At 43.8% G+C, this 12,466-nt stretch overlaps 1 protein-coding gene across 1 annotated transcript; it reads left to right on the top strand.

The window, feature by feature from the left end:
* The first annotated feature begins 7,865 nt into the window (after positions 1 to 7,865).
* LOC105858834 (cyclic GMP-AMP synthase-like) lies at positions 7,866 to 9,935 on the top strand. Its single transcript, XM_012742211.3, has one exon. The coding sequence runs from the start codon at positions 8,022 to 8,024 to the stop codon at positions 9,507 to 9,509; it is 1,488 nt and encodes a 495-aa protein (XP_012597665.2). The 5' UTR covers positions 7,866 to 8,021; the 3' UTR covers positions 9,510 to 9,935.
* The last annotated feature ends 2,531 nt before the right edge of the window (positions 9,936 to 12,466 follow it).

The following is a 12,466-nucleotide window of genomic DNA, read 5'->3' as shown; positions in this document are numbered from 1 at the left end:
GTCAGTAACCAGGAGCTTGTTGGGTTTTTTTTTTTTTTTTTTGGAGACAGCATCTTGCTCTGCTGCCTAGGCTGGAGTGCAGTGGTGTCATCAGAGCTCTCTGCAGCCTTAACCACTTCAGTACAGTGCCCACTGGCTGTGAAACCTTGCCCTCAGCCGGCATTCGCAGTCTGCACAATAGTTTGTGCTGTGCATTGATGACAAATCCGTTTTGCTCTTGTGTGAAGAGGAAAACTTTAAAGCACTGAAAGCTTGTTTTACTTTACAGGCAGCTTTACTTGTAATGTAAATCAGAATAGGTAACATAGACATATATGTTTTCATCATGTTATTTTTATTTTTATTTTTATTTTTTTTTTTTCTTTTTAAAGGGCTTCCTCTTCTTGGTATATGTTATTTTTAAATGTTCACAATTTTATTCTGATAAATGAAAAATTAGAAAAGTCATATCTCGGCTGTCGGCTAAACTCGACGCTCGGCTGTGCGTGTTCGTCTGTGGCTATTGACTACAGTTGATGCCCGTACTGAAGTGGTTAAGGCTGCATCCTCCTGCCTCCGCCTCCTGAGTAATTGGGACTTACAGATGCATGCCCTGACGTCTGGCTAATTAAATTTTTTTTTTTTTTTTTTGTATAGAGGAGGTTTCATTGTTTTTCCCAGGCTGGTCTGGAACTCCTGGCCTCAAGCAATCCTCCCGCCTCAGCCTCCCAAAGTGCTAGGATTACAGAACCATGGCACCCAGCCAGTAGCTTGTTTTAAAGCCCATGTTAGGACAGGGGACGAGGCCCTGGGCTATGGTTGCCAGATGAAAATACAGGACAAGGCAGAATGTGTACGTGTGCAATTTTTTTTCTAAATATGGAACTCTATCCTGGACTCAGCCAAAATGGAAATTGTACCCGAGATCCCTGTAAAACTTGACCCTTGAAAAGCTACACTCCTAGTGAAAGGGTAGACTAGAGATCACGTGTTCTCTAGCTAGGGAAGTGACAGGCTAGCTCATCTGCCTCAGCCTGAGAACTCAAAGCCCCTTTCCTGGGGGCTGTGTGTAGGGTTTCAGATCACTCCACAGAAATGGTTCAGTAACTTGCAAGCCACAAATCCAACTGAAACAGATACTCCTGAGGAATAAGAAAACAAAACCAAACAAAAAAAAAAGGGGGGGGGGAGGTGAGAGCTGAAGCTATGCCCCCAGGCTATGAGGGATTCTCAGGAAATAAAATGAAAACAAAAAGGAATGATGAGTTTACATTTAAGAAAGATCAAAACCCTTGAAGAAATTATTTTTAATTAATTAGTTTATTTAAAAATTTTTTTTTTTTTGAGACAGAGTCTCACTTTGTTGCCCAGGTTAGAGTGAGTGCCGTGGCATCAGCCTAACTCACAGCAACCTCAAACTCCTGGGCTCAAGCAATCCTTCTGCCTCAGTCTCCCGAGTAGCTGGGACTACAGGCATGCACCACCATGCCCGGCTAATTTTTTCTATATGTATTAGTTGGGCAATTAATTTCTTTCTATTTATAGTAGAGACAGGGTCTTGCTCTTGCTCAGGTTGGTTTCGAACTCCTGACCTTGAGCAATAAAAAATTTTTTTTAAATAAACAAATTTTTACTCTTTATTTCTTTTTTCTTTTTTATTATTTTTTTAGCCACCCATCCATAGATAGGGATGAAGAAATAATTTAACAGGTGAGGTTCAAATTAGTATAACAATTAGGACAATCAGAGCCCCTGGATCTTGATATTATACAACAGCCAGAAGGAAGACTTAAAATTCAGCAAGTTAAAAATTATCAAAGACAGGCCGGGCCTGTAATCCTAGCACTCTGGGAGGCCGAGGTGGGCAGATTGCTCGAGGTCAGGAGTTCAAAACCAGCCTGAGTGAGACACCCCCCCCCCCCCCCCCCGTCTCTACTAAAAATAGATATTAATTGACCAACTAAATATATATATACAAAAAATTAGCTGGGGCATGGTAATGCATGCCTGTAGTCCCAGCTACTCGGGGGGCTGAGGCAGTAGGATCACTTGAACCCAGGAGATTGAGGTTGCTGTGAGCTAGGCTGATGCCACGGCACTCACTCTAGCCTGGGCAACAAAGTGAGACTCTGTCTCAAAAAAACAAAAAAAAAATTATCAAAGACATAAGAAATCCAATTTCTAAGAAAACAATAAAACACTATAAAACCCCCAGTGTTTTCACAAAGAACTTGATAGTTTCTAAAAATGAAAAATGTAGTCACTGAAACAAAGATTGCAACAATGTCCTCAATGGGTGGATTTATAGGCAGATTGACACAGTGGGAGAGAGGATTAGTGAAATGGAAGAGAGTTTTGAGGAAGCGCAGAGAACTGAAATGATGAAGAAATATAAAAAAACTTAAGCATTGTGGACAATAGAGTCAGAATATTCATCGTATACCTAATAAAGTTTCCAGAAGGAATATAGAGAGAATGGGATAGAAATAATATTTGAAGAGATAATGATTAAGAATTTTCCAGAATTGTTGAGTCATAATTCTAAGGAATTAAGAAACACTGGGAGTCCTAAGCATAATTAAAAATAGGTCCATATAGGCCAGGTATAGTGTCTTAACACTTGTAATCCCAGTACCTTGGGAGGCCCAGGTGGGATCATTGCTTGAGGCCAGGTGTTAGAAACCAGCCTGGTCTTGGGACCCTGTGTCTACAAAAAAATTTAAAAATTAGCCCCGCATTGTGAAGTGTGCCTATAGTTCCAGCTACTTGGGAGGCCGAGGCAAGAGGATCACTTGAGCCCAGGAGTTCAAGGTTGCAGTGAGCTGCGATCACACCAATTCACTCCAAGTCAACAGAGTGAGACTCTGTCTCTAAATAAATTAAAAAATAAAAATAAAAAGAGCCAGATTTCCATGATAGTAAAATGCAGAAAAAGGTCAAAAGGAAAAAAAAAAGATTTTCTCAGATGATTTCTTCTGAAATAATCGCTAATGCATGTATGTACCTCAGGGAGAAGCAAGTTCTACTTAGAGCATGGGAAGAAGTGTCGAGTTAAACAAGCAGGGGCCGTTAGCCCGAGGTTGTCTCCATGCTTTGAGTTACTACAACCTAACTTAGTACCATAAACAAACTGAAACATAACTTAGGAGTTTACTTTTTTAAGACTATAGCTGTGTTTCGGCCATCACAGGTAGCCAACTGATCAGACCATGCCCAAATGAGACAAAGAAATGCCAAGCTGTGGTCACTCAGGTGACTTCTCTGCTCTGCTTCTATGTGGGGCCTAGAAAAGCTCACCACGGATGCTGTCAGGTGGAGCTCTCTGAACCTGCCCAATTCCTACATTGTTTTTTGCTCAAATAAACTCTGCTCAATTTAAATTGTCTAAACTGAGCATGGTGGCATGCAGCTGTAGTCTCAGCTACTTGGGAGACTGAGGGTGGTGGAGGATGGCTTAAGCCCAGGGATTCTAGTCCAGCCTGGACAACATTAGTGAGATCCATTAAAAAAAAAAAAAAAAAATTAACACTGGGGCTCTTATCAAAAAAAAAAAAAAAGATAAAACTATCATAAACCAACCATTTCAGTTCTCTGGAAGTTAAGATATACAATAGGTTGAAAAGCATTTTATTTATTTATTTATTTATTTTTCAGAGATGAGGGTCTAGCTGTGTTGCCCATGCTGGTCTCGAACTTCTGGCCTCTAGTGATCCTCTTAGCTTCCCAAAGTGCTAGGATTAAGCATTTATTTATTTATTTTTTAGAGATGAGGGTCTAGCTGTGTTGCCTATGCTGGTCTCGAACCCCTGACCTCCAGGGATCCTCTGGCCTCGGGCTCCCATAGTGCTAGGATTACAGGCATGAGCCACCTTGCCTGGCCGAAAGATTAAGCATTTATTCAAGAAAAACTACTGAATCTCAGTAAGAACAGTGGAGCGTGTGGCATTTCATCTGGAGGCTGATTCCCATTTTCCTCCCCCCATTCCAAGCTCCATGACACAGAAGCCAGGGAAACTGGAAGCCTCAGGAAGGCTGGAGGGGCTGACTTGATTTCAAGTGCGGCAGACAAAGCTCACGCTGAGGGGAGTCATCGAAAATACTAAAAGTTGGGGGCAAACAATTGGGGAAGGCCAGCATCACAGCAACTTAAGGCTATAGTTCCCTCTGGGGCAAACAAGAGACCAGCCAAGATTTTGAAAGGGCGTTCACAAGACATGTGGCACAAGATAGTCACAGGAGCCTTTGAAAAGCTCTGACATATTCCTGAGGACCTAGAAGACACACCTAGAAGACACACTCGGGGCTGCGTGCACATGCAGGACAGAGAGGACCCCAGGTCCCTGGCTGACCACAAGGCCCTGTGCAAGCAGAGAGTCAAAGCCACATAGACTGTAACCTGTCTGAACTCTGTGTGACCCTAACCCCCCCCATCCTTGCCACCAACAGCTCCCCCTGACCAAGGGTGGGATGCTTGCTGGGTGTAGGTGTTTAAGGAAACCTTCCAGCCCATTGACTACTCACTAAGCAATACTGATCCAAGCGTGCCCTCTAGGAAGCCAGGCTTGAAAATAAAAACAAGAATTCAAAAAACCAGAGACATCCTTCGGTGGCTGCACATTGCAGGAAAGACAAACTCAACAGAATTAGTCTAGGCAAGTCACTAAACCAACCAACCAGCAAACAACAATAGCAACATCTACAAAAACAACTCGAAGGACATCAGAAGCCAGAATTACAATATATGATATAAAAGGTCCTGTTTTCTACAAACAAGTTATGAGACAGATCTGATTTCATCCTGACAACAGAGGAGTTTCTAGCTCTCATTTGGGGAAAATAAGGCTCAGAGATAAAGTAGCTTGGTCCGGGTCACACAGCCAGTATGCCGCTGAGCTGACACCCAAACTCTGGGCTGCCCAGCATGCAAAGAAACAGAAAAGTATAGTTCAAACACCAGGAGGAGGGAAATAAAACAGTAGCTACAAACTGTATCTGAAGGGTCCCAGATGTGAGATTTGGTAGACAAAGACTTAAATCGCTATTATAAATATGTTCAAAGAACTAAAGAAATGCCTATTTTAAAAAATTATGGGAAAGTATGACAATTACTCATCAAATAGAGAATATCAGTAGGAATTGCTCTATTAAAAAGAACCAAGTAGGCTGAGCACGGTGGCTCATGCCTGTAATCCTAGCACTCTGGGAGGTCGAGGCGGGCGGATTGCTCCAGGTCAGGAGTTCAAAACCAACCTGAGCAAGAGCAAGACCCCATCTCTACTAAAATTAGAAAGAAATTAATTGGCTAACTAATATATATAGAAAATTTAGCTGGGCATGGTGGTGCATGCCTGTAGTCCCAGCTACTTGGGAGGCTGAGGCAGAAGGATTGCTTGAGCCCAGGAGTTTGAGGTTGCTGTGAGCGAGGCTGACGCCACGGCACTCACTGTAGCCTAGGCAACAAAGCAAGACTCTGTCTCAAAAAGAAAAAAAGAACCAAGTAGAAATTCTGAAGAGCTGGGCATGGCGAGGTGCGCTTGCAGTTCCAGCTACTTGGGAGGCTGAGGCAGGAGAATTGCTTGAGGCCTAGGAGTTTGAGACCAGCATGGGCAACATAGTGAGATCCCATTTCTAAAAAAAAAAAAAAGAAAAAAGAAAAAAAAGAAAAAATTTGGAGCTGAAAAATACAATGACTAAAGTGAAAGATTTACTAGAGGGATTCAATAACAGATTTGAGGCTGGGCACAGTGGCTCACACTTGCAATACTAGCATTCTGGGAGGCCAAGGCACATGGATCGCTCAAGGTCTGGAGTTCAAGACCAGCCTGAGCAAGGGCAACACTCCATCTCTACTAAAAATAGAAAGAAATTAGGTGGACAACTAAAAGTATATAGAAAAAATTAGCCGGGCATGGTGGCGCATGCCTGTAGTCCCAGCTACTTGGGAGGCTGAGGCAGAAGATTGCTTGAGCCCAGGAGTTTGAGGTTGCTGTGAGCTAGGCTGACACCCGGCACTCACTCTAGCCTGAGCAACAAGGTGAGACTTCTGTCTCTAAATAAATAAATAAACAAATAAATAAAATATATAACTATAGGCCGGGCATGGTGGCTCACGCTTGTTATCCTAGCTCTCTGGGAGGCCGAGGCGGGCGGTTTGCTTGAGGTCAGGAGTTCAAAACCAGCCTGAGCAAGAGTGAGACCCTGTCTATACTATAAATAGAAAGAAATTAATTGGCCAAATAAAAATATATAGAAAACATTAGCCAGGCATAGTGGTGCGTGCCTGTAGTTCCAGCTACTCGGGAGGCTGAGGCAGCAGGATTGCTTGAGCCCAGGAGTTTGAGGTTGCTGTGAGCTAGGCTGACACCACAGCTCTCATTCTAGCCTGGGCAACAAAGCGAAACTCTGTCTCAAAACAACAAAAAAAAATGTATAACTATAATCGTGGGTATTTGAAAATCAGATATATTGAAAATAAGAAATAGTGATTTAATAGTCTCAGAAATTTAGAGAGAAACAGAGTGAATGCAAGAAAATAGAAGGCAGGAAATAGCCAAAATAGGAGCAGAAATGAATGAACCACCAAACAAGTAATAAAGAGCCACCAAAAGGAACATGTGGCAAAACTATCAAGAAAAAAGAGACACAACTGTATCAACTCCCTTTAGAGGCAGAAGAAAGAAAGAAATAGAAGTAAAAAAATAAGAAAAAATAAAAAATAAGGAAGAAGAAAAAGAAAAAGAAAAAATAAGTAAAAAAAAAAAAAAAAAGAAAAAAGAGAAAGGGAGCGCACTTTTTCAAGGCTTCCTGGTCATGGCTCCAGGTAAAAAAACATTAAAAATACAAAAAATAAAGAGAAAGGCCCAATCTAACAAATTTTGAAATGACAAAAGGGGCAGAGATAACACAAATTTAAACTGTGTTTCAATAAAACAGTGCTGGGAAAACTAGACAACCAAATACGGAAGAATAAACTCAGTTTCTGGAACCCAATTTCTTACCACATACAAAAATCAACTTCAGATAGATTAAAGACTTACATGTAAGACTTGAAACTATAGAACTACTAGAAGAAAATATAGGGAAAATTCTTCAGGACATTGTTCTAGGCAAAGATTTTATCGCTGGGCCGGGCATGGTGGCTCACGCCTGTAATCCCAGCACTCTGGGAGACCGAGGCCGGTGTATTGCTCAAGATCAGGAGTTCAAAACCACCTTGAGCAAGAGCGAGACCCGTTTCTACTATAAATAGAAAGAAATTAATTGGCCAACTGATATATATATATAAAAAATTAGCCGGGCATGGTGGCACATGCCTGTAGTCCCAGCTACTCGGGAGGCTGAGGCAGCAGGATTGCTTGAGCCCAGGAGTTTGAGGTTGCTGTGAGCTAGGCTGATGCCACCGCACTCACTCTAGCCTGGGCAACAAAGGGAGACTCTGTCTCAAAAAAAAAAAAATAGTATGTTTCAAAGGCAGTGTTCAATAACCTACAGTATGGAGGTTTCTCAAAAACTAAAAATATTACTACCATACCATCCAGCAATTTCACTAGTGAGTATCAATAATCTAAAGGAAAAGAAATCAATATATCAAAGGGATACATGCACTCTCATGTTTACTGCTGCAAAGATATGCAATCAACCTAAATGTTCATCAACAGATGAATGGATAAAGAAAATGTGATACACACACACACACACACACACACACACACACACACACACACACACGAATATTATTCAGCCAGGGAAAAAGAATGAAATCACATCATTTGTAGCAACGTTAATGGAACTGGAGGTGGTCACATTAAGTGAAATAAGTCAGGCACATTAGACAACTATCACAAGTTCTCAGGCCCCTGCCACCCTCTTCCCGGCAGGGCGTGGCTCCCAGTGGCTTCCCGTTAGGTGCCTCCTCCCCGGGGCGCAGACGCTAATTTCCGCCCAGATATTTAAGTTTCGTTTCCCAAGGCCACTGCTAGTTCTTCGTCCCGCGGCTTTCCCCTAAGGCGCATTCTTCTTTCGGGGAGCAGAGAGCGCCAGCCATGGACCCTCAGCGCGGAAAGGCGACGCCGGCAGCTTGGAACGCGGGAGCCGCGGTCCCCATGGTTTTGGCGCGGAGTTGGTGGGGCGCCCGGACGGAACCCCGTGAGTCTCCAGCCGCCCCCAGGGCCGCCCAGGCCCACGCGGGGATCGGCGGCTGCGCCTGGGGGTCGGGATCCCAGCAGTTGCATAGGGCGCAGGAGCAGTGGGCTTGGGCGGAGGGACTGGAGCCCCTGGTGTTCCCAGGGCCGCCCCTTCCCTGGGCTGGGTTCCACCCCGCGGGCGGCGCGCGCTGTCCCTGGGAGCAGACGCTCGCGCCCAGGCCCGCGAAGGTGCCCCGCCTCGGCCCGCGGGTTCCAGCTGCAAGTCTCGGCCGCGGGGAGGCGGCGCCTGGGGGCTGGAAGCTCCGGGCGGTGCTGGAGAAGTTGAAGTTGAGCCGCCAGGAGGTCTCGGACAATGCCCAGGTGGTGAACCGGGTCGTGGACCACCTCCTGGAGAGACTGCAGAGCCGCGAGTCCGAGTTCAAAGGCATCAGCAAGGTGCCGCTGCGCACCGGGAGCTACTATGAGCGAGTGAAGATTTCTGTACCCAATGAATTCGACGTCATGTTTAAACTGGAAGTCCCCAGAATTGAGCTGGAAGAGTATGCCAACAGTGGTGTGTATTACTTTGTGAAGTTCAGAATAAATCCGATAGGAAATCCTCTGAGTCCGTTTTTAGAAGGGGAAAGATTATCAGCTTCTAAGGTGCTGTGGAAGTTTAGGGACATCATTAAGGAAGAAATTAAAGATATAGAAGGTACAGATGTCATTGTGGAGAAGAAGAGAGGAGGGAGCCCTGCTGTAACGCTTCTTATTGGAGAACGTGAAAAAATATCTGTGGACATAATCCTGGCTTTGGAATCGACGAGTAGCTGGCCTCCCAGCACCCAGGAAGGCATGCCCATCAGTAAATGGCTCGGACCAAAAATTAGGGACGAACTAAGACGACAGCCGTTTTACCTCGTGCCAAAGCATGCCAAGGAAGCAAATGGTTTTCAAGAAGAAACGTGGCGCCTATCCTTCTCTCACATTGAAAAGCAGATTTTGAAAGATCATGGAAAAGGTTGCTGTGAGGAAGGGGAACCGAAATGCTGCAGGAAAGGTTGCCTAAAACTAATGAAATATCTTTTAGAACAGCTGAAAAAAAAGTTTGAGAACAGAAAAGAACTGAATAAATTCTGTTCCTACCATGTGAAAACCGCCTTCTTCCACGTTTGTACCCAGTACTACGCGGACAGTCAGTGGCGCCCCCAATACCTGGAAGTCCGCTTTGATGACTTCGTGACGTACTTCCTTGAGTGCCTCAGGACAGAACAACTGCGGCATTATTTTGTTCCTGCATTCAATCTATTCTCTCCTGACCAAATTGACAAAACAAGTAAGGAATTTCTGTCAAAGCAAATTGAGTATGAAAGAAACAATGGGTTTCCAATTTTTCGTGACTTTTGAGATTATATTTTTAAAAAGGGTCAAGAATAATTAATAATTGGAATGTTTGAGATTTGTTATAGCAATGGTTGACTAAAATGAATGTAAATCATTATTCAGTTCTCAGTTTGTTGTAATGAACTCTAATCAGTTTTCTAGGAAAGAGATTAGTGAAGCAATAAGAAGCAAAAGGAGTATGTAAAATCTAAAAACATTACCAGATAGGAATGAAAAAAGGATAAAGTAGATGTGTTTAATTAAATTTATCAAGTACTTTTTTTTTTTTTTTTTTGAGACAGAGTCTTGCTTTGTTGTCCAGGCTAGAGTGAGTGCCGTGGCGTCAGCCTAGCTCACAGCAACCTCAAACTCCTGGGCTCAAGCGATCCTTCTGCCTCAGCCTCCCGAGTAGCTGGGACTACAGGCATGTGCCACCATGCCCGGCTAATTTTTTTTTTTTTTTTTTTGAGACAGAGTCTCGCTTTGTTGCCCGGGCTAGAGTGAGTGCCGTGGCGTCAGCCTAGCTCACAGCAACCTCAAACTCCTGGGCTCGAGTGATCCTTCTGCCTCAGCCTCCCGGGTAGCTGGGACTACAGGCATGCGCCACCATGCCCGGCTAATTTTTTATATATATATCAGTTGGCCAATTAATTTCTTTCTATTTATAGTAGAGACGGGGTCTCGCTCTTGCTCAGGCTGGTTTTGAACTCCTGACCTTGAGCAATCCGCCCGCCTCGGCCTCCCAAGAGCTAGGATTACAGGCGTGAGCCACAGCGCCCGGCCTAATTTTTTATATATATATCAGTTGGCCAATTAATTTCTTTCTATTTATAGTAGAGACGGGGTCTCGCTCTTGCTCAGGCTGGTTTTGAACTCCTGACCTTGAGCAATCCGCCTGCCTCAGCCTCCCAGAGAGCCACCGCGCCCGGCCTTTTTTTTTTTTTTTTTGAAATAGAATATTGCTCTGTTGCTGGGGCTAGAGTGCAGTGGCATCAGCTTAGCTCACAGCAACCTCAAACCCCTGGGTGCAAGCAATCCTCCTGCCGCAGCTTCCTGAGTAGGTGTGACTTACAGGCATGTGCCCCTTGCCCAGCTAATTTGTTCTATTTTTTAGTTGTCTGGCTAATTTCTTTTTATTTTTAGTAGAGGCAGAGTTTTGCTCTTGCTCAGGCTGTTCTCCAACTCCTGAGCTCTAGTGATCCTCCCGCCCCAAACTTCCAGAGTGCTAGGATTACAGGCATGAGCCACCGTGCCCAGCCCATCCAGTACCTATTGAGCACCGGCTCTCACCTAGCACCTGGGTATGGAAGGCTGTGAGAAACAGTATCAGAAATGGTACTTGCCTCCATACACCTGCTAGGCTTTGTTTGTTCAACATACAAATATATTTGAAAGCAATGTCCTGTTCTATATTTTAGGATAGTATGGAAGGAAATGAAAAAGTCAATTCTACATTGTCTCTGCCTGGCTCATGAATTATGTGATCTTATAGGAAATGTAGGTGTCTTTAATACATATGACTCAATATAAAACATACCTTTTTTTCTTTTATTTTTATTTTCAGTAACACCTTTTATATTTGTTTCTGAAAAGGTAATGCATACACATGGTGCCAAACTCAGTGAAATGGGTGTGGTATACATATACTCACCAGCAAATTGGTATTAACAGATCAACACCTAAGTGGACATATAGGAATAACATTTATAGGGTGTCGGGTAGGTGGGAGGGGGGAGGAGGGGATGGGTAGGATGGGTCTATATAAACATAATGAGTGAGATAGGCAACGTTTGGGGGATGGCCATGCTTGAAGCTCTGACTTGAGGGGGGAGGGGGCATGGGCAATATACTTAACATTTGCACCCCCAAAATATACTGAAATTAGAAAAAAAAAGAAATGAGTGTGGTGTAAAACATGACCCTTTCTCCTCTGTGCTCAGGCAGCATTCAACCCAGAAGCAACTGCCCTTTGTTAAATTTTTCCTGTTCATATATTCTGCACATTTGCTTGTTGGCTAGTTTATCTTTTTCTCATTGTTTTATACAAGTTCTTTATATAGTTTGGATACATAACCTTTGTTTCTTGTTTATGTAATAAATAAATTCTACCATGTGGGTTGTCTTCATCTTTCTTGGTGTTTTAGTAAACTAGGTTTTGAAATTTTAATGGAGTTGAAAAATAATCCGGTCCTCATTCATATGTGGGAACTAAAGAAGTTGATCTCTTAGAGGTAGAGAGTGGGTGGAGAGTTATCAGAGGGTGGGAGGGACCCATGGGTGTGGGTGTAGGGTGGAAAGGTTGGTAGGTGCTCACAGGGAGGGTGGAGAAAAATTTCCCACGCAGAGATGAAGATATATCAAAGTTGAAAGTTTATGTTACCCTTTAGAAGGACAGAGAGAAGGAGGTGGGGAAGAGAGCAGGGAGAGGGCGTGGCATCCCCCAAAAAGAGAAGGGAGATGCCAGCAGGGAGGCCAAGTGGCTTGCTGCTTTTATGGGGACAAAGAAAAACCAGTAATTGTAGAATAATTAGCAGGTAGCTGTGGGATGACAGGTTGTCAGTCTTTCTTCAGTTCCTGGAGACTTGGTTATCTCTGAAATGGAGTCAGGCCTATGACAGGGGCTGTGGTTTTGCCCCCAGATATGGTTTTGGGCAGCAAACGAAGGCCTAGAATTTACCCCCTGCTGTGTGCCCAGGAGCTTGTCAGGAACACCTTGAGGCTGTAGAAACAGATTCTAAAGGCTGTGAGCTGGGGAATGCAAAGAGAAAGATTTACCCTGGTGCACTCATACTCATGGAAAAAACAATAAAGAGAAAGGTTTACATTTCCTTTGGCTGTTTCAGATCTTAGTGAAAACGGAACCCCTGCAGGTTGCCTGCCAGCAGAGAGCGCAGAGAGAGAGCTCATAGGATTGATGTTTGGCTTGCATTAGAAAATTGGATATTTTCCTATTATTTCAGCAAGGCCACTCTAACATTTCC

Source organism: Microcebus murinus, chromosome 19, assembly GCF_040939455.1.
Source record: "Microcebus murinus isolate Inina chromosome 19, M.murinus_Inina_mat1.0, whole genome shotgun sequence".
Classification (NCBI taxonomy): domain Eukaryota; kingdom Metazoa; phylum Chordata; class Mammalia; order Primates; family Cheirogaleidae; genus Microcebus; species Microcebus murinus.
Note: the sequence above shows the minus strand (reverse complement) of the source record. Positions and strands in the feature narration are given on the sequence as shown.